Below are 22,851 nucleotides of genomic sequence, written 5' to 3' on the forward strand. Positions count from 1 at the left end.
GGTATTCACAAAAGTAGAAAAAGACTTTATGAACTTTATGGTGAGAGAGAGCTGAACAAGAATTCAGAATTCCTGGACTATGTAAGAAACTACTCAAGAATCTTCAAGAAAGTGTGTTTAACTGCCAAGAAAAACTTTATTAGTTCTAAATTGAAAGTGTCGGACAACAAAGTGAAAACAACTTGGAGTATTATAAATAAAGAAGCTGGTAAATGTAAATCACGCGATTGTCAAGTCAACATTGTATCAGATAATCAACAAATAGTGTCGAACAGCGATGTTGCCTCGGCATTCGAAGATTATTTCTCAAATATAGCCGTTAACACCACAAAATGTTTACATTCTTCTGCGGCTCAAGCCCATTCATTACTTTGTGCTAATGTTAAGAAATGTAATAATTCATTTGAATTTAGTCAAGTAGACTCTGTAAATATTGTTAAAACATTCAAGTCACTCAATTTAAAGAAAACGGAAGACTTATGGGGAACATCAGTTAAAGTAATTAGTCATGTCATAGATATAATAGCACCTTACTTGGCCGTAATATATAATATTTCAATTTCACAAGGCACCTTTCCAGATCTTATGAAATGTAGCAAAGTCATACCGCTTTTTAAATCGGGTGATTCGAGTGATATAACCAATTTCCGTCCCATATCAATACTTCCTGTACTAAGTAAAGTCTTTGAGAAGCTAATGTTAAATGATCTACTGGGACACTTCAACAGACATAGATTACTTACAAGCAAACAGTTCGGTTTCACAAGGGGCCGTTCCACGACCGATGCTGCTTCGGTACTCATTAAACATATATATAATTTTTGGGAAAATTCTTGTGATGCAATTGGCATATTTTGTGATCTTTCAAAAGCCTTTGATTGTGTGGATCATGGAACGCTCATTTTGAAATTAGAACATTATGGTTTGTCTATAAATGCCCTAAACTTTATGTCTTCTTACCTTAGCAATAGAACACAAACAGTAGTTGTTAACAAAACTCGCTCTAGCGGGACTGTAGTCCAATTAGGAGTGCCACAAGGCTCAATTTTAGGTCCATTCCTGTTTTTGGTTTATATAAATGATTTGCCATGTATAGTGAAAAACTTTTGTGAAATAGTACTTTTTGCTGATGATACATCACTGCTTTTTAATGTTGACCGAAAATCTACGGATTACAATGTAATTAATAGCACGTTAGCTGATGTACTGCAGTGGTTTACTGTCAACAATTTACTTCTTAATTCTAAGAAAACCAAATGTATTCGATTTTCTCTGCCGAATGTTAAACCAATCGATACAAAAATACTTTTGAATGATGAATGCTTAGAGATGGTAGATACAACACTGTTTCTTGGTTTAACATTGGACAAAAATCTACAATGGAGTCCTCATATAAAGAAACTAGCAAGCAAATTAAGTTCAGCCGCATACGCCGTTAGGAGAATCAGGCAACTGACTAATGTTGAGACAGCTCGCCTAGTGTATCATAGTTATTTTCACAGTGTAATGTCATACGGTATTCTGGTTTGGGGCAAAGCAGCTGACATACAGACTATCTTTGTATTACAAAAGAGAGCCATTCGTTCTATTTACAACTTAGGAACACGTGAATCAGTAAGAGAACTCTTCAAAGAAATTAATATCTTAACTGTAGCTTCCCAATACATTTATGATAGTATAATTTATGTTGTTAAGAATTTAGACTGTTTCACTAAGAATTCTGATATCCATAATTATAACACTAGAAACAAAAATAAGCTTGCCATAAAGAAGTTTCGTGTCCGTAAAGTACAGAAGTCATTTGTTGGGCAATGCATTCATTTTTATAATAAGTTACCTGACACTGCTTTGAGATTACCCCTCCCAGCTCTTAAGAACTACTTAAAAAAATCATTGATGTTAAAGGCTTATTACAGAGTCGAGGACTATTTGACAGACAAACATGCATGGCCCGAACCAGAAACTACAAAAAACGAATAGCAATTAAAATAATTGTATTATGTATAGAGGACACAGTTCAGATAAGAAAGCACATCAAATATTTTATATTTTATGTTGTGTAGGTAAATTACATATTTAATGATATTGAGATTCATATTATCTTTTTCTTCTATGACAATTTGATATGTTTTCTCTGAAGAAGAACGACGTATTATTAAGCAATAATATAATTTATTGAAATTGATTTCCATAGAGTACCTAGTCTGTTCATATTCTTTGATGAATACTTTTGCATGTTAAATTGTATGTTGTTATTTAATGCATGTTAATTATAAGATGTAATGTTTTGAAAAGAAGTTGCCCGCCGAGTTTCTTGCCGGTCCCATAGTGGATACCCCCTCCCAACTGAGGGGGACTGAAATCTTCTCGAGGCTGAGGCGTAGGGTTAGAGCCGGCGTAGCTTTATTTGACGTTCATATGCGCATTGTAATATGCCTACTTGAAAAATAAATATTTCATTTTCATGTAAAGTTTCATTTTTTTCATTCTTTCATTTTCATTTTAGAGTTAAGTGAAAATAAAGAATACCTTAAAGCTGTCACTTTATTCCAAATAAAAGAGGTGTTTCTTTTGTAATGCAGAAAAAATATTTCAATATATTCTAAAGTTATAGTGGTAATTCACTGTTGAGAATGTACATTTCCGTATGTTAATATAGTACTCTAAATATCATATACATTATTTGTGTTAATATTAAGAAAGGGGCGAATAAGTCGAAGCAACTGATAAGTGCCTCGTAGCCAAAATGACTTCGATAATTGATCAAATGGAGCAGCACTCCCAAGTTTCGACGAGGTTCCCGGGGCCGGAGCCCATGACGTCCTCGGGCTTCATCAACATGCAGCTGGAGGACAACACGCCCATGTTCTCCAAGCAGAAGATGAAGTTCAACCCTACTGACTCGATCACCCACGTAGCGGTGGCGAGTGATTATCTCGTGTTGGCCATGGCTAATGGGAAACTGTTCCGCATGGACTTGAAAAGGCCTGATCAAAATGAGGGTATGTATTTAGAATGTTATGGTCACTAGTGCCATAGTACAATAAGATTAATATCGAATTTTAATGCTCGCTGAAAGTCTTCTACCATTTTAAATATGTGAATAGTGCTTTTGCATTGTTGCCGCAATTATAGTACGATTTAATTTGAATGAGACATAGAACTTAAGAGATTAAATATTGGGTTAAATTTACTATATTGAAATAATGACTAATTACTGTGAGCATGGAGATAAAAATAATTATGGTGATTAGGTATGTTAAAGGCAGCTCTATACTATTAATTTCAACTGTATATAGAGCTCTTAATTTTCTATTTTATGTATTTGCAGTGAGATTATAATAAATTTGATTGTCTGTTTTTTCCCTGTTCTAATTCATGTTATCTACAATTTATAATATTAAATAAGTGTACATATTTTGTAGGTAAATAAAACTGGGTTTGGTTTCAATAAGGCTATGCAGACACAAGCAGGTGTTACCCCATAGGCTAGATGTGCATGACAAAAAAAAATCATTGAGTATCTTTAATATGCTTATGCTTTTTTTTTATTTATTTTATTTAACTACAATAAGAATAATGACTTATTATTTTATTGAATTGTTTCAGAACTCCAATATTCAAAGTTCGTCCAACCAAACACTCGCCTCACCGGAATATTCCTCGACCCACTAGGCTACCACCTGCTCCTGGCATTCGCCGCCAGAAACAAAGATGGTAACCCCGAACTTGTCTATTTACACAGAAGAAGCTCCAAACTCAAGTCTGTCACAAAATCTAGGAACTATGAAGTGACGGAAGTATGTTGGAATAATGAGAACACTTCTGAGGTTACAACGGGTCCTATTCTGCTTGGGACGTCACAGGGACACATTTTGGAGACAGAGTTAGAAGCGGATAGTGATAAAATGTTTACTGCTAACCAGCAGTATTGGCGACAGGTAATATATGTCATGCTAACATTTTCATTTATATTCAATCATTTTCACTTCATCCTTGATTTATTTAACTTTTACAAATATATCAGCATGAAGTAATCTTCAAAGAATTGTTAAATTGATAAATGTTTTCTAAACTTTACATATTTTTCAACTATTATCTATTTGATCTTATAATATGTATTAATCTGTACCTGGACAGTATTCATTTTCATCTAATATTTATCTTACTCTTATTCTTGGTGTATTGTATTCTAATATGTAATTATTTCCTCGCAAGCTGCCTAACTACCTCCCGCTGTACGGAGGGAAGGAGATAGATGGTTTGGTAACTAGCATGTCACTCTATACTACATACCCATATAGCACAAATCATCTGAAATAACAACGCAATTTTTCACTAGTGACAAGATAGATAGAACCTGTTTAAAAGGATTTTTTATGGCATATGGCTCAAATTCATGTAACATCTTTTTGTTATCACTGAATATTCTTCCCTCCTTTCTCAACCCAAACAGTTTATGTCTCTGTAGGCTGTTACATGAAATCGAACCTTATAATTCAATTCAAGATAAATTGCATGGCTCATATCATACCTGAAAAATACCTACCCTAAATACCGGTCCACACTGGCCGCACGCCTCGTGAGGAAAACGTCCGTGCTCATGTGGCTCACGCACGTGTGGCTCGCCAAATTTGTTCGGCAAGATAGTTTATTTTGAACAGCTCCCATGCAGCGTGCGGCCAAGCGTGGACCCGGTTAATAAGAAATTATATTATTATTTTAAAATCGGAACTTAATCGCGTATTATCATTGTATTCTACAAAAGTAATAAGAGGCCATTTATGAATTATGTCACACTTTCACACATTTTGATCTTTCCTGCCACTTATCACACAATGTTCTGGTGATGCCCTACCCCACCCGCTATCTTTAAGGCTGGTTTTAAGGCTGCTTTCAAAAAAAACGTCAAAAGAATGAAAAATTGATAGTTTTAGTCGGTGAAATACTACACTTTCCGTTATCCAATAGATTTATTTAATTCAAGTTCCAGTTAGAGCATCTTATTATCTTGATTTTTATAAGACTGGATTTTTGAAAACTAACTCACTAAATTAATTATGAATTTTTCTCTAATGCACGTTTAGAAAAACGCACGTATAGAGCTGAATCAGTCGATCTTATTTGTAAAATTTGGACAATTTTGAATATTAAAACGAGTAAATTTATAATTCGTATATCTTGTACCACAATCATTTCAGACTAGATTTTTATTTTAAGTTTTTGAAAAAGAGTAAACTAGCCTAAGGCGAATTCAATTTTTTTCAGAAATTACCTAAAATTAAGTGACAATTTTTTTGAAAATCTATATCACATCGAAGTAAGTTTTGTACTAAATTAATCTGCAACGTTTACTTAAATTGCTGTTATGCCTTAGTGATTATAAATTGCTATTATTGATTTTTGCCAATTTTTTGAAAACGAGCCTTCACCGGTACAATTATTACCACTTTTGGACATTTTCTCATATTTTGTTAGATCAAGTAGAAAAAGTCCTATAATGTGATATATATTTATAAACTACTCGCAAAGCCCTTTAATTTGATACCACACACGGTATGACCGAGCGCTCGGTTGCGATTTCACTATTTTTAACACGAAAGCCCTCTGGTCACGCGAACCGACCGCGCGGAGCGATCCGCATCGGACTAATATGTATTAAGTTCAGGGAGCGTTTTAGAGAGGCGCGGACGACAACATCAACTTCATACAACGTGACACTGAAACCAGCCTAAAGAGTGATGTAATATATGGATGACGCCTAGTAGCTAGTAATACAATTATAGAAATGTCTTCCATCATTGCAGATATTCGACATAGTGGACAAAGACTCTAACCCCCCGATCACCGGCATACAGTTCCACCGAGTGAACAACACGAACAAGTTCTTCGTGTTTATAACCACGCCAACCAAACTGTACCAGTTCATAGGATACGCTGGCACTACGGACGGGAAGCTGTCTCTTCAGTCCATATTTCACAAGTAAAGTATAGATTATTGCTACATTAATTTATAAAATACTCGTATAGTTTAGTTCTTCATGTTTAGTGTGACTCCGCTGAGGTGCTGGTAGTCTAGCTGTAAGTACGTGCGATTCGGGAAGTCGCGGGTTCGAACCACGGCTCGCACCAATGAGTTTTTCGGAATTTGTGTGCGAAAGTCATTTGATATTTGCCAGTCGCTTTTCGGTGAAGGAAAACATCGTGAGGAAATTGGACTGATTCCAATAAGGTCTAGTTTACCCTTCGGGTTGGAAGGTCAGATGGCAGTCGCTTTCGTAAAAACTAGTGCCTACGCCAAATGAGCCGTGGCAAATGCCGGGATAACGCAAGGAGGATGATGTTTAGTATGACTCCGACCAAGCTGTACCAGTTCATAGGATACGCCGGCACTACGGACGGGAAGCTGTCTCTTCAGTCCATATTCCACAAGTAAAGTTTACCTTATTGCTAGGAATTAAAGATAATTTTAGTACACCCAAATTAGATGAAGTAAATTCATATTGTACCTACCTACCAAAATAATTATGTAGTTCTTTAATATATTTAAGAAACTATGGGGACATTCTCACACAATAGTACATTATGCAACATGGGGCGGAAGTTGAATATTGCTAACGAGAGTAAGTTAAATCGCGACGGCTTTACAGAGCGATTTAATGACTGGAGTTCGCAATATTCTTACGCCCCGAGTTACAATGTTTTTTATCATACTTGCAATATAAAAAATATTATAAATTAAATACTGTACTAGAAATTTCGTAATTCCCTAGGGAGAATGAGTTTTTTACAACAATCACTCCGCCTGCAGGCAATTTCACATTTACTGTGGTAGTGTGATGAAAATTGACTAATTACTATGTATTGCACGCTCTCAACCAAATCTAACGCAACAATATTAAAGGATTTTTTTCCTTTCACTTACAACTTGTAATTTCATACCAGGTACCTGACGATCCCCGAGACTGGTATCCAGGAGATCCCATCATCTCTGAAGTACTCTAAGCTACAGTTTTATTTCGACCACAACAACGTGCCTAAGACCTTCGCCTGGCTCACGGGCCCTGGAATATTCTATGGACAGGTAATTTTACCTTCCCTATAGAACATAATGTATCTATAGGTACCCGTATTGTCGCGAACACAGCGCGCAGTGTGATACATGTCGATGTCGCTAAAGTGACTTCAACCATATTTTTTATTCACACCATCTAAACGCCATGTTTAAGTTTCCCCTGCCTCATAACTTTTTGCCCTGTATGTATGTATAAGCATGCTAATTTAGTTAATTGTAATAAAAATAAAATTAATAATGTGTATATTAAATATAAGTAAAACTTGGTTTGTTAGCCTCAAAGTGTATTGAAGAGCGGAGCCTTCTAACACAAGTAAATATCTTACCTAATGGCCGCTGTACACATGGGGCCAACGGTTGGGCCAACCCTTGGAGCACCCCCTTGGCCAAGATAAGAGTCGCTGTTTACACAACATTGGTGAACCAATCACTTGGCATTGGCCCTTCATAAAAGATGGACGTAGAATGGAAAAGGCTAGATAATTCTAGGTCATTCACGTTGTCAGCAAAATTTAATTAATAAATAACAACCTCGTGATAAAATTAAATTATCTGAAATATTAACAATTTTTTGAATATTCTGATAAGCACATTTATCTTTTTTAAGCAATACATTAAACATTTGCAAGGGTATTGTATTTCCTAAAATCAACACTATTATTGGTATAGATAAACTTATTATTTTCGTAAATCTTTCACTACTGTCCTCTCTGACGGCTGACGACAAACTGAATGAGGCGCCAACGTGTGAACGCAGTTGGCCATTGGCGCCAAGATCCTTTGATGTGTGGACAAAAAACCGACACCAGTCGGTTGGCCGGCCAGCGCTACTGCCAACATACGGCCAAGTAAGCCCTCTATACGCTTGGCCAAGGGGTTCCACCAAAAGTTGGCCCTATGTGTACAGCGGCCATAAAAGAAGTCTGTTTGTTTCTAGTTATGTGTTAAAGTGTAACCACTAAATCATTTTTCATTTTCATGTTGGCCACTAGGTCTACTTGCATCACGTACCGTCTCTATTCCTTATCCTTGTCATTTAAACCCCTAATAGGTGAGACGACTAAAAAAAAACTAATTAGTCCGTCAGATTATCAATGAATTTTAGACACGTATTTTTTCTTTTTTCTCGTGAACGAAAAATGACGACGGTATCACATCTCGGAAACTGGCGATCAAATATATGAAAGAGGCGCGTTCCTAGCACACAGTCTAAGCTCGTGTAGATGATCGTGTACTATGCTTGTATGAGTGAGATATGATAGGTTTTTGACAGGCGGTAACTGTGAGGTAACCGAGAGGGTGTGGGCGGCACTTTCAGTGGGGAGCGGGAGTGGCCATAGTACTGTACGAAAGTACTTTTTATTATACTGTGACGGTATAGTGCGTTGAAGTTTCGCGTGACGTCACGCCTAGGTACAATTTTTACTTAGAAGTGATGTCACAAGCCCCCACTCCGGAACTTTGATGCTCTATATCTTTGTATTTTTTCATTTAGAAAAAGCGAAAAATATGTATTCAGTATTTTTGGACGATTTAACTGACGGACTAAACAGAATGCCATTTTTTTATGTAGTCGTCAAGTTCGTCAACCCTATTCTAAATAATGACGTGTAAGTGGTTTTTTTTTTACCCTTGTCAATTTTCCAGTTGGACCCGTCATCCCAGCAGAACTCCAACTCCCTGTTCACGCAAGCCGGCCTCATCAACTACCCCGACGACAAAGACAGAGACGACAAGGACAGAGCGCCCCTCTCTTTCGTTCTCACAGAATTCCACGCCCTCCTCATGTACCCCGACCGGGTCAAAGCCGTCTCCCTTCTCAACCACGAACTTGTCTACGAAGACATCTACTCGGAAGCACACGGAAAACTAAAAAATATAGTCAAAGATTTCAGAAAGAGAACCATCTGGGCTGTCACAGATAAAACTTTATTCAGATATAAAATTGTTAGGGAAGAACGCGATGTTTGGAAAATTTACTCCGATAAAGAACAGTTCGATTTAGCTAAGGAATACTGCTGCAATAACCCAGCGTATATAGATATAATTAACGTGAAACAAGCTGAAATATTATTCGCTAAAGGCGAATATGAAAAAAGTGCAGAAATATTCGCCGACACTCAAAGCAGCTTCGAAACTATTTGTCTCAAGTTTCTAGAAGCTGATCAGACGAATGCTTTAAAAATTTACTTAAACAGGCGATTAGAATCTCTAAACGAAGACGATAAGACTCTAATATCAATGATAGTAATCTGGATTACAGAATTATATCTATCTCAGTTAGGTATGCTAAGGCGAACGGGGCAAGAGGATACGCAAAAGTATCATCAACTTCAAAGCGATTTCGAAGTCTTCCTAGTGCAACCTAGAGTCGAAAAATGCATGCAGCATGTTAAAAAGGTTATATACGATCTAATGTCCTCTCACGGCGATAAGCAGAACTTGATCAAGCTAACAATTTTAAACGAAGACTACGAGAACGTTATAGCGCAGAATATTTACAAGAAGTCATACGCGGAAGCGTTAAGCACGCTCTCGACTTTAAAGAAACCTGACTTATTTTACCAATTCGCGCCAGTTTTAATGGAAGAAGAACCCAAACTAACAGTAAATACGCTTATCTCTCAAGGGACAAGATTGAATTATCTCAAACTCTTACCAGCATTTCTTTCTTGTGAGAACGATGAGGCCCACGTGGGTGAAATCATGAGGTATTTGGAGTTCATAATGCAGAACTTCAACGTGAAGGACACGGCTATACATAACTATTTGTTGACGTTGTACGCGGAACATAACAAGGTGGCGCTCATGAGGTACCTGGAGAGGCAGGGGCAGGATGCCGCGCTGGTCAACTATGATGTACATTATGCGTTGAGGTGAGTAGTATACAACGTGTTTCCGGTGTCACTCAAAACCTCAGACACCCCAACAGATTTTTATTTTTTTTAACTCATCTTGAGTATTTATCTTTTAATCTGATGATTACTTTTTTTTTAATTGAATTTTTAGATTTCTGTACAGCTCTACTTGACTTTTAGCTCTGCACTCAATAAAATAATTGCTAACTACCATCATAAACCATAAAACTATTTATTTGTGTACGTTACTGCAACGACATAAGGTTTACCAATAGGCAGCTAAGACGTCATTGTAAAACACTTTAAAGATGTTTCACAGTAAAGCAAATTTAAACCCAATATTCAGAATGACAAGGTTGTAATTAGGCACAAGTTCAATTTGTTATGACTTATGATAAACATTAAGATTAAACTGACAAACAACGTCAAACTCGTAGCGGAAAAAATAATTGCCCAAGTAACCAGCCAGTATTAATACCCCTAAATACTGAAAAAGGTAAACAACCTCTAGCAATGCGATATACACAATGTTGTATTACGAATACAATAGAATAGGCACGTAAAAAATGACTAATAATACTATTTTAAATAAAAATATTACCCCCACCAAGATATAGCTCAATCGATTCTACTCTCGATTCTGAACAAACGGTTTTCAGGTTTTTAGTGTTAAGTGAAACACGGTGTATAATCTTAATTCTGGCTGAAGACACTCGTTGATAGTCTTTAGGTTATGAAATGAAAATGAAAATGAAATGAAAATGAAATATTTATTTTTCAAGTAGGCATATTACAATGCGCATATGAACGTCAAATAAAGCTACGCCGGCTCTAACCCTACGCCTCAGCCTCGAGAAGATTTCAGTCCCCCCTCAGTTGGGAGGGGGGTATCCACTATGGGACCGGCAAGAAACTCGGCGGGCAACTTCTTTTCAAAACATTACATCTTATAACTAACATGCATTAAATAACAAGATACAATTTAACATGCAAAAGTATTCATCAAAGAATATGAACAGACTAGGTACTCTATGGAAATTAATTTCAATAAATTATATTATTGCTTAATAATACGTCGTTCTTCTTCAGAGAAAACATATCAAATTGTCACAGAAGAAAAAGATAATATGAATCTCAATATCATTAAATATGTAATTTACCTACACAACATAAAATATAAAATATTTGATGTGCTTTCTTATCTGAACTGTGTCCTCTATACATAATACAATTATTTTAATTGCTATTCGTTTTTTGTAGTTTCTGGTTCGGGCCATGCATGTTTGTCTGTCAAATAGTCCTCGACTCTGTAATAAGCCTTTAACATCAATGATTTTTTTAAGTAGTTCTTAAGAGCTGGGAGGGGTAATCTCAAAGCGGTGTCAGGTAACTTATTATAAAAATGAATGCATTGCCCAACAAATGACTTCTGTACTTTACGGACACGAAACTTCTTTATGGCAAGCTTATTTTTGTTTCTAGTGTTATAATTATGGATATCAGAATTCTTAGTGAAACAGTCTAAATTCTTAACAACATAAATTATACTATCATAAATGTATTGGGAAGCTACAGTTAAGATATTAATTTCTTTGAAGAGTTCTCTCACTGATTCACGTGTTCCTAAGTTGTAAATAGAACGAATGGCTCTCTTTTGTAATACAAAGATAGTCTGTATGTCAGCTGCTTTGCCCCAAACCAGAATACCGTATGACATTACATACGGTATTCTGGTTTGGGGTTAGATTCTCGGTCGCTCCGACCCAATCGGGGAAGGGCGAAAGGAGAAGGGAGCACGTACAGTCAACCAATTGGAACCTTAGGCCACTCCACAACCATGTCAAAATGACAAGCAGTAAGAGATTTCTTACAATCTGGTTTATATCGTCACTATGACATAGTTCTACAGTGGCCTAGGGTTCCAATTGGTTGACTGTACACATTCGTTCTAGGCTTGACTTGTAGCTTTTCGACAAGTGTTTACACAAAAAAATTAAATAAAGTACTCAGTCAAGCCTCCGCCACACATGAGCGTTTTGAGAGCGGGGCGCGGCGCTGGCGGTACGCTCTCATCGCGGCCCGCTCACGCCACGCTCTCAAAACGCTCATGTGTGGCGGAGGCTTCAATGTGTGTAAGAAGTTCTATAATATTTATTTTATTTGTATTTATTTAAGTATTAATCAATAACTAAATGATAGGGTAAAATTTATTTAAATTCCTATTCGCCCTATTAAGAATTAAAATTTAATTTGATCGTAGACCAACATGTATTAGGCCTGGCGTCCACTCACGCAGGATTGAGCCGCGTCCAATCGAGATATCCATACAATTACTATGAACGGTGAATTCGATTTGATGCGTCGCCAATAAACGCAGTTTCATAATAATGCAGAAGGCGCATTAATGAGATTCGACTCGGCGAGCCTAATAGTGGACGCCAGCGTTTGCAGAGGTACTAAATTAACTCATTAATTGCCAGATTATGCCGCGAGAGAGAGCTGCCCGAAGCCTGCGTAAAACTCTCAGCATTACTTGGACTGTGGGAGGCAGCCGTCGAACTCGCTTTACAAGTGGACCTGGCCTTGGCTAAGGCTGTGGCCGCTTTACCACCGGAGACAGCCACGCAGCGAGCTCTTTGGCTGACTATCGGTAACTAAACTATCCATATTGAACTATAGAACTTGTGTGAATTTATCAGCGTTACTATAGGTGTCTAGAAGGCTGTGGACTTGTGGAGCTCGCTTTACAAGTGGACCTGGCCTAAGCTAAGTGAAAGTGACTAGCCCAGTTTTCAACTATATGGACCGTTTGTGAAACTATCAGCTTTACGTATTAGGTCTAAGGTGTAAATGTGCTCCTGTGGATTTGCTGTACAAATGATATTTATGAGTTAAATTGTGGCGTAGGCGAGAGGCTGGCAACCTATCACTGCAAAGTCACAATTTCGTTTTCTTTCAGCCCCTTTTTGCCAAGAGTGGCACTGAAACAGGCGTGATTGTATGTATGTATGTAATAGTACATTACATACATACATACACAGTACAGGGAGTGTTTTAAATCGACACGAGTTACGAATTTCCTTTTCGCACGTGTATCGTACGACATTTTTCAGTACAGATGAGCCTCCTAAGTTTCGACCTGGCATATAATGAACCACTTCTCGAACTAGTGCGTAAAAAAACGACCATCTGTACTGAAAATGATATTTATTTTGGTATATGTTGCTGTGCTAGTATGAATTAAAAAAAGCTACTCAAAAATAAGAGTTTTGAATTCTTCATGGTTAGTTTCAGTAGAGTACATTGACCGAGATTAAGACCGTGGTATCTTTTATTTTTTGTCAAGCTCGCGATATTCCCGGTATTTTTTTTGGAAGGCATATTTTACGGTTTATGTCTCGGTCAATATACTTCATAATCCGGTTATTATCCCATCAACAAATTGAAATTTGGAGATAGGTACCTATTTATTAAAATGACATTACCTCCTCAGCGGAGCACGTGATCACGAAGAACCAAGACCTCCGAGAAGCCATGAGCTTCCTCACAGAGTGTCCTCTCCTGAAGATAGAAGACCTCCTCCCGTTCTTCAGCGACGTGGTCACCATCGACCACTTCCGCGACCCCATCTGCCAGTCGCTCCAGGTAACTCGTAGTCACTAAGAACTAAGACCTGTTCTGTTCTGCAGTTCTTTTCAATGTGGTCGCTCTTGACCGCTTACGAGACCGCATCTGCCAGTCGCTTCAGGTAACTTGTAGTCACTAAAAACCAAAACCTATGTCCTCTCTTGAAGATAGAAGACCTCCTCCCGTTCTTCAGCGACGTGGTCACCATCGACCACTTCCGCGACCCCATCTGCCAGTCGCTTCAGGTAATCCATCGAATTTTTAATGAAACCACGGTTGTACTCACGTTATCGCTACTGCTGCGACATGTTTCGGGCCAATTTTGGAGGCCCCTCTTCAGCCTATAGGAGTGCACGCGGCGGCTATTTGATGGCACGGAGTTTAGTACGGTTTCATTTAATATTTGAATATGTCTCACGAAAGTTTAACGTCCATCGAATTTTTATTATAACACTCCCGTAAGAGCTAAGTTTTCGTTTCTTGCTGGGCATTCTATTTCTGCTACGGCTACATACATCGCGATGCAACTGCGATATTCGCGAATACTTCGGCACTTCGCTCAAAGCCGCCGGCCCTTAGCCCCGCTGTCGGCAATTTGCGCACATCAAAGGCGCATTTGAGTGTTCTGCTCTACGGCATTTCAGTGTTCACATTGTTTTGTCACGATAATTCTATCGCGATGCGTGTAGCCATAGCATTCTAGAAAGCCTGGACCGCATCTTATTACAAGTAGTTCGCTTTCCTCAAGGTGGTTTTATTGGAGACCGTTGGGAAATCTCAAATATATAAAAATTTTACCTTCCAATAAAATTTGTATTATTTTGCCTGGTATATCCGAGGTCTTTATAGAGAGTACGTCGTAGACGTCGCATCGGACCGATAGATGGCGCCATCGTTCGTTGTAAGTCGCTCCGGCGTCTCACCGCCGCGATGTTGGTAGTCCCGTTTTTCCCCACCTGCAACACAAGGCCCCCCGCGCCCCGACTCGCCACCAGCCACCCTCATTGTTGAGGAGAAGTGCCGACGGTATATTAAGCCTACCAGGAAGGCATCACTCAGACCTCGGATATACCAGGCAAAATAATACAAATTTTATTGGAAGGTAAAATTTTTATATTATTTGTGCCGTTTGTATATCCGAGGTCTTTATAGAGACCTGTTTATTATCTCCTGGTGGCGAGTCAGCTGGCGCGCAAGCCTTTGGTAGCCCTATTGGCATAGCATAGAAGAATAAGTGAATCAGTTGAACCGATTTGACAGATGTATCAGTCGAAATAGCCTTCGATCCGCGAATATCTCGGTGCCAGAAACGCATAAAGAGATTTTCGTGATGACGTTTAGCTTTAGTCAGCGAATAGTTAGAGAAATGACATTATTATACATCGCAGATCAAAACCAAAAAAAAGATGTAGGCGAGGCTGACTTGAACAAGATACAAAAACCTTAGATACACTATTATTATTAACAGACACGTTATTTTATCAGGTTATAAACCCAATTTCAGACACAAAGTGTGGAAATTAACTGTAAAAGTAGTGTAACTATCTGTACTGTAGCAGGGTAACGTAATTGATACTGCTTTTGTCAATCCTTCGTAAAAATTATCTAAATCAATATTAGCTTTGATATGACTATTTAAAGTCCAACGTCTTACGTCCATATCAAACACAGAAAAAGGTCATCACTCACGCGCCCAAGGGCTATTTGTTACAATACTGGTATTTTCGATCAGACTATTTCGCGTCAAGCGAGCGCGGTTGCAAGCGAGACTCCTGAACTCTGAACTCTTTTTAGTGAGGGCATTTGAGGATACCGATCGCTCGGTAAAACTAAGCCTAGAAGATGAAAAGTACGAGCGCTGTCGATTGCTACTACACTGAACGGAGGTATCAGTCGATTTCTTTAAGTCAGTCATTGACTCTTAGGGTAATCCATTACCTAATCCAAAACCCGATGCGACGGGTTTCTACTTCGTGCAATGAAGGTCGACAGAGTAGACTGAGAGGTGGAGACGTCCGTGTCGCATCGCTGGTGGTTGCTGAACACGTCGTGGTAGCAGGTCAAGGGGTGAATTTAACACCGCCACACATGCGCGCTTTAAGAGCGTAGGCGGAGCGCAATAATGGCGGTGCACCGCACTAACGCTGGCGTTGCGCCCAGTGGGCGCTAGCGGGAACGAACGAGCGCTGATAGCGAGCGCAACGCGCGCGGGACGCGAGCGGAATGCACGCGCATTCAGCGCGCTGATAGCGTAGCGTTAGCGAAGCGGAATGCGCTTTATGTGTGGCGGAGGCTTAATACGTACCGTTGTACGGCGTAATGCAGGGCTCTCGCAGACGAAGAGGTACGATGACGGGCGAAGCAGAAGAAGGCGAGGTCACCGAAGGTCACTTACTTGGCTCCCAGGGGGTGCATACTGACCTCTTACGACAGTCTGTTGGAGTCAGCAGTTACTGTCGTAGTTACTCGTAACAGAAGAGATGTAGTCCTGCCATCGTACAGCATAACATAACATACAACTGAACTGTGCATAGCATATAGTGCTATGCGAACCTTAATCCGACTGCATGTCACTTCAGTCGCCAGCGCCACCGCCTGTTGAAGATTATTCTCCATCGGAAGAGCTTTACTTCGTACAATGTTCCGATTATTGAAGGTCTTATCGGGCTGCAGATGCAAGCAAAACAGGGGCGATTGGCCTACAGCTATCGGCAGCTGTACGAGGTAATGCTGGAAACTACAGCGGTGCAACCTTCCTCTGTAGACCACGAAAGTTGTGAAATTTATGAAATCAGGTTCTACGATCGAATCAAGCACTATATTAATTGAGTATAGTCGAGCCAGATGATAACTACTGAAGTACTCCTGAGTTCCTGGCCCCTTTCGCTTTGAGCTGGAATCTGAAGTTCACTAAGGCGAAGCAGGTTTATTTTTCCCAATTTGTTTATTAGAGGCTCGGCGAATAAGTTAATCTCTCGAATGGACAGGGGGCGCCACAAGCCTCCGGGAAATCATCGTGTACTTGGAACCCCCGCGGCCAGATTGCCGATCGGTTTTGGTGTCCGCCCGGTAAACAGACGCACGCTCAGGATGCAGGACGCTGGCTCGAATTCAGATCTGGACATTCTGAAAGGGATTTTTTTTTTTTTTTTTTTAATTCCGCAAACCTTTACGATGTCTTTGACCTACACAATGAGCGATGTACAGGAATCACAGGGTCTTCTCGCGAGGCGCCTCTCCGATTAGATAGCTCGCGAACATCGTCAGGACACCCTCGCAGCAGTGCGGCTCCTCGTCCGGTTATTGACGTCTTACCTCGTTCAACTATGGGTGTCCAAACCACGTTAGGACGTAGCATCTTTAGAATTTATCTGTTCTCACTTCGGCGACGGAGGAGTCCTTGGTCAAAATAGAGTGTAAATACAGTCGTACTTCACGGGAACTGGAAAGAGAAGAGTGGATACCATAGTGTACGGGATGTCAGCTGATAGCGGCGCCCGGCGTCACATTGGAGGGTAGTATCAGCCTGGTCAGCAACAGAGTCTGCAACGATACCGTAGCAGACGGAGCCTGGATAGTCGTGGTCGTGGCACCATTGTAGGGGAAGACAGTGTTCGCGGTGAGCGTGACATCTTAGGCGCGACGGGCGTTATCAGCGTGGCGGCTAGCAGCACCAAGGGCCCACATCAGCAATCTTACCAGCTTGTCACTGCAGCAGACGCTGTTATGTTCGGCGGTGAGATTGAGACGGCCGTCGTCAGCTCGAAAGGCGTCTCGATGCCCTGTCGCGTCACGCAGTATCGTGCTCGGTGGCCTTCTCGAGGTGGCCGCCGTCAGCGCGGGAGGCACCGGCGCAAGCGTGGCAGTCAGCTACATCGGTGAACAGCATCAACAGAGTTCGCGGCGTCGTCACGGCAAACGCGGCAGGAAAATTAGCGACGCCTTCGCGGTAGCCGCAGTATTGCGCTCGGTGGCGCGATGAAGGTCGCCGCGTCTACAATCTTACCTCGTGCGATCGAGGCGACATCAAGGCGCCAGCATGAGCGTGTCGGCCGACGACACCGGTGGAAAACTTCAAGTAGCTTGCGGCGTTGTCACGGCAGACGCAGCAGAAGGATTGCGACGCCTGTGCAGCGGTTAACAGTATTACGCTCCGCATCACCACTGAGGCGCCAGCATAAGCGTGGCGGCCAGCAATACTGGTGGACAGCTTCGGCAGGGTCGCGTCTCGCGTCATAAGTCGTTGTCACGGCATATGAATGCTCTACATCACCATCGAGGCGCCAGCATAAGCGTGGCGGCCAGCGATACTGGTGGACAGCTTCAGCAGGATCGCGGCGTTGTCACGGCAGATGAGCTCGCTGCATCACCATCGAGGCGCCAGCATAAGCGTGGCGGCCAGCGATACTGGTGGACAGCTACAGCAGGTCAGCAGGATCGCGGCGTTGTCACGGCAGACGAACGCTCTGCATCACCATCGAGGCGCCAGCATAAGCGTGGCGGCCAGCGATATTGGTGGACAGCTTCAGCAGGCTCGCGGCGTTGTCAAGGCAGACGCACGCTCTGCATCACCATCGAGGCGCCAGCATAAGCGTGGCGGCCAGCGATACTGGTGGACAGCTTCAGCAGGATCGCGGTGTTGTCACGGCAGACGAACGCTCTGCATCGTCACCATCGAGGCGCCAGCATAAGCGTGGCGGCCAGCGATACTGGTGGACAGCTTCAGCAGGATCGCGGCGTTGTCACGGCAGACGAACGCTCTGCATCGTCACCATCGAGGCGCCAGCATAAGCGTGGCGGCCAGCGATACTGGTGGACAGCTTCAGCAGGATCGCGGCGTGGTCACGGCAGACGAACGCTCTGCATCACCATCGAGGCGCCAGCATAAGCGTGGCGGCCAGCGATACTGGTGGACAGCTTCAGCAGGCTCGCGGCGTTGTGGCGAGGGCAGACGGTGGCCGCGCTGGTAGCCTGCGTATTGACGACTGATCACTAACGGCACGGCGCTCGCGTCGGGGCAGCAGCAGACATACTTACAGCGTCGCACGCGACGCCTATGCGGCGGCCACAACGTTGTTCGGCGGCACCGCAGAGATGGCCATCGTTAACGAGGAGGCAACTTCTACGCAACCTCAGCGGCGCCGACGCGGCGGACAACACTGCCGCGGTCAGCGGCGCTATCGCAGCGCTACAGTAAGTTTCGGCGCCGACACGTGGCTTGGGGCCTCCGCACCGAATCGGAAATTCTTTCTAAAATAATATGAATCTGCTCACCCATTCGTCGGAGAAATTCAAACCTCCTTGGAGCGCGGTATTCCTCCACCGCGCCCTCCGCCGCCGCCGCCGCAGCCCGCAGGTCGCGCAGCCCGCGGTCGCGAAGCACGTGGTCCCCGGAGCACGTGGTCCCCGGCGGAGCAACTTACCTACGTTACCGCTTATATTCTCGCGCGAAACTTTTAATACGCGGATAACACTTCCTACTTTAGTCTCGGAAATGCGAATAGTTTAAAAAGAAAACTGATTAACGGTAACGATTTTTGCAGCATGGAACTTTCTTACAAAAAAGTGGGTAGAATCATAAAGCACCGCTCGTTCATTTCTATAGTGAGAACCCCGAAAGACGAATAATGATCGCTAGCGAGGCATAATATATCTCATTATTCAAGACGAACGAGCGCAAATTAAAAGGGAAGAAAGAATTGACGGATGAAATTGAAAAATTTCATAATTCCGAAACGTTATAAGCCACTTTTTAAATAAAAACACGAATAACTCTGGTTTGACCAGAAATAACAAGGAAATAGAAACTAAAAGATTAATTTCGAGACACCATGCTGTAAAAATGTTCGAACGGAATACGCGACAACCGGTCACTTCGGCGTTCGACGAAACAAAGAGGGTGGCTGGTGGCGAGTCGGGGCGCGGGGGGCCTTGTGTTGCAGGTGGGGAAAAACGGGACTACCAACATCGCGGCGGTGAGACGCCGGAGCGACTTACAACGAACGATGGCGCCATCTATCGGTCCGATGCGACGTCTACGACGTACTCTCTATAAAGACCTCGGATATACAAACGGCACAAATAATAATTTCTTGCATACCTCCTGTTTGGAAGTAGTTTGTGTATGTCACCCATCACCCACTATATATATTGAGATTAATGCACTTCATACTTCAAACATATTTTACATGCAAGATGTATTTGTTTACAGGAATACAACTGTCAAATAAAGGAACTGAAAGCAGAAATGGATGAAGCCACCCAAGCTGCTGAATCGGTAAGTTACTTCACTTCTTTTGTTATTTTAAACACATTGTGGTATGTGTTCTGAAGAAAATCTTAGGGCAGGCTTCTAGTTTTCGTCATCTCGTGTCATTTACAGCTTGGCAACTCAGTGAGGAGGCACACTCAAAGGTTATGACAGATGGCGCCACCCTATTAGTCCATTGCATAGATAAAGAATTTCATTCGTGAGGGCGAGAAGATGATATCTGTTTTCTCTCTCTCACATATGAATGACACTAACATGCCTAGACACTTGCACAGGCGCCGCCTGGCGGGATAAAATGTCAGTGTGCCTCCTCATTGTTGCCACATGCAAAATAGTTTACATCGACTGTGGCGCCCCTATTGTTTTTTACTGTTTTTTGCCAGGCTGTATTATTTTGTTATTTTTGTGTAGGTCCGCGCAGACATCAAGTCGTTCCGCAACCGCAGCGTGTGCGTCTCTGTGACGGAGACATGCTGCCTCTGCGACATCGCGTTACTGCTGCGGCCGTTCTACCTGTTCCCGTGCGGGCACAAGTTCCACGGCGACTGCACGAGGGCGCACGCCGTCGACATACTGAGTGAGTATCAAGTCGTCCCGCAACCGCAGCCTGTGAGACTCCTTATTTCTAATACACATACTTATACATACATTCACACTTGTTTCCCAGTGGGGTAGGCAGTGGTACGTGGTAAATGTGTGTGCCCAGCCGAGGGGGTCACGTGGTCAATTTATATGGCCAACCTAGGCTCCAGGGGGGGGGGGGCGACGTCATGACCCCGACCTGAATATTGTCAGGAGGGCACTGTTACTCTGATGTACGGGGTGACAGTTCAGTTTAGTACACAGAACACCCCACTAGAAGCCAAATGCAAGCGATATTGTTCGAGACGCAATTCACCAATCCTTGCGGGGTGAGGCGGGCGCGCACGGTGCTGCCATTGGTCGTTTCAAATAATGGCGCGCCTTTATGATTAGCAGTAGGGATGGGAATGGGACATGTCTATTATAGACAATGGTACCGGTACCAGTACTGTGGTGAATTTGTTTTGCAACAAATTATAATATTATAATTAAATTATAATAAGGCCTAGTTACCCTTCGGGTTGGAAGGTCAGATGGCAGTCGCTTTCATAAAACTAGTGCCTACGCCAAATTTTGGTAGTAGTTTCCAAAGCGGACCCCAGGCTCCCATGAGCCGTGGCGAATGCCGATGCCGGGATAACGCAAGGAGGATGATAATTGTGATAGCATCTCAATAAAAATCATTCTAGTAACTAATAACTAAACTGTGCATTTTTACTTACGTTTACTAAGTTAAATAACCAACTAAATATTCTAAACTAATCAATGAACTAAATACCACTACAGACTCTACAGATTCTAGATAATTATTCACTATTACAAATCTGCTTTCTTTTATATTTCATAAAATGGTAGCACATGGTACGAACGGCAGTACGAAGTTCCCGCAACAGACATAAACTAACATGGCCCCATGCCTAGTCGTTTACGTGAAAGGGATAGCATATCACATTGTTAACTCGGTAAAGAGGGATGGACGCGCCTCGGCGCCGCTCAGCACAACCATATTGACCAGTATAAATGAACTCCGCGGACAATAAACAATATTCAACAAAATAATTAATTTGACTTAACTGTGGAATGTTGTTCCATCTTTTTTACATGTAGAAGTGTTAGAAGACTTGCCACACCACTTTATGCTGTAAGAGACCATTGTTTGCAACCAAAATTGATTATTTAAGATTTTTTCCCGAGCGGACACGGACACTGTTAGCGGGTCGTATACTTGGGCGCTACTGATCGGTGTCGCACGCGTTCAAACTTTTATAAACCTGATTTGTCGTATGCTTGGTGACCGCGAGTCGCCCTGTAAGGGCCATCTTGTTGTATTGATCTGTGGTTTAGTATGAAGAAAATAGTAAATATAAATAAATAAATAAATATTATAGGACGTTCTTACACAGATTGACTGAGTCCCACGGTAAGGTCAAGAAGGCTTGTATTGTGGGTATTCAGACAACGATATATATAATATATAAATACTTATACACATAGCAAAACATCCATTACTCAGGAACAAATATCTGTGCTCATCACACAAATGCCCTTACCGGGATTCGACCCCGGGACCGCGGCTTAGCGGGCAGGGTCACTACCGACTACGCTACGCCAGACCGGTCGTCAAATAGTTCTAATGAAATTCCGCAACATGGCGCGTAGTCATATATTTCTGGTCAGGCTTTAACCCAGCTCAATTTCCCAGGCCCAGCCCGCCGTAACAAGCTAGCCGATCTGCAGCGCCAACTGAACGTGCTCTCCAACATCGAATTATCCACCATCACCAGCAACGGGTTGCCGCTGAGAGAAGTGCTGCGGAACGAGATCGACGACATCGTGGCCAACGAGTGTCTCTTCTGCGGCGAGCACATGATCAACTGTATAGACAAGCCGTTCATCGCTGACGAGGACTGGGATCGGGTTATGAAGGAGTGGGAATAGCCCTGGACCACCGTCACTAGCCCCGCTGAGAGAAGTGCTGAGGAACGAGATCAACGGGTCGTTCGGTCGAGTCGTTCAACGCTAATGAGGACTGGGACCGGGTTATGAAAGAGTGGGAATAGACCTGGAAGTTACTTTAGTACCTACGTAAACGGGCATTTTCATTATTTGGGACCCCCCAATTAGCGAAAGTTGTTAACAAAAATTAACTCGCTGTCAGTTTTGTAACGATAAGTAAGCATGAAATTACAATAAAAATATTGTTTTTGTGTTAATTACATAAACTTTAAGCGATAATCTACATTCAGAATGTAATGAAACTAAAATTTTAGACAGATTTTATGCTTAATTGTCGTCACAAAACTGACAGAGTTAATTTTTGTTAACAACATTTGCTAATTGGGGGGACCCAAATTCTGAAAATGCCCAAACACATTCACTACCAGACAAAAAATGGCGCACTACGTTAGAAACCGGTCGTAATTTATAACCCGAGTGCC

At 41.9% G+C, this 22,851-nt stretch overlaps 1 protein-coding gene across 2 annotated transcripts; it reads left to right on the top strand.

Moving 5' to 3' along the window:
• Positions 1 to 2,548: 2,548 nt before the first annotated feature.
• LOC125233585 (vacuolar protein sorting-associated protein 18 homolog) lies at positions 2,549 to 22,641 on the top strand. Of its 2 annotated transcripts, XM_048139644.1 has the most exons (11): positions 2,549 to 3,002; positions 3,610 to 3,941; positions 5,808 to 5,983; positions 6,946 to 7,084; positions 8,723 to 9,951; positions 12,414 to 12,583; positions 13,427 to 13,533; positions 13,761 to 13,805; positions 19,772 to 19,837; positions 20,243 to 20,408; positions 22,116 to 22,641. In XM_048139644.1, exons 1-11 carry the CDS (start codon positions 2,747 to 2,749, stop codon positions 22,349 to 22,351), a joined length of 2,922 nt encoding a protein of 973 aa, XP_047995601.1. In that variant the 5' UTR covers positions 2,549 to 2,746; the 3' UTR covers positions 22,352 to 22,641. The 2 variants fall into 2 exon arrangements, with proteins under 2 accessions (XP_047995601.1, XP_047995600.1); XM_048139643.1 differs by lacking the exon at positions 13,761 to 13,805 and having other exon boundaries at positions 13,427 to 13,578.
• The last annotated feature ends 210 nt before the right edge of the window (positions 22,642 to 22,851 follow it).

The sequence above is a fragment of the Leguminivora glycinivorella genome, chromosome 14, assembly GCF_023078275.1.
Source record: "Leguminivora glycinivorella isolate SPB_JAAS2020 chromosome 14, LegGlyc_1.1, whole genome shotgun sequence".
Classification (NCBI taxonomy): Eukaryota; Metazoa; Arthropoda; class Insecta; order Lepidoptera; family Tortricidae; genus Leguminivora; species Leguminivora glycinivorella.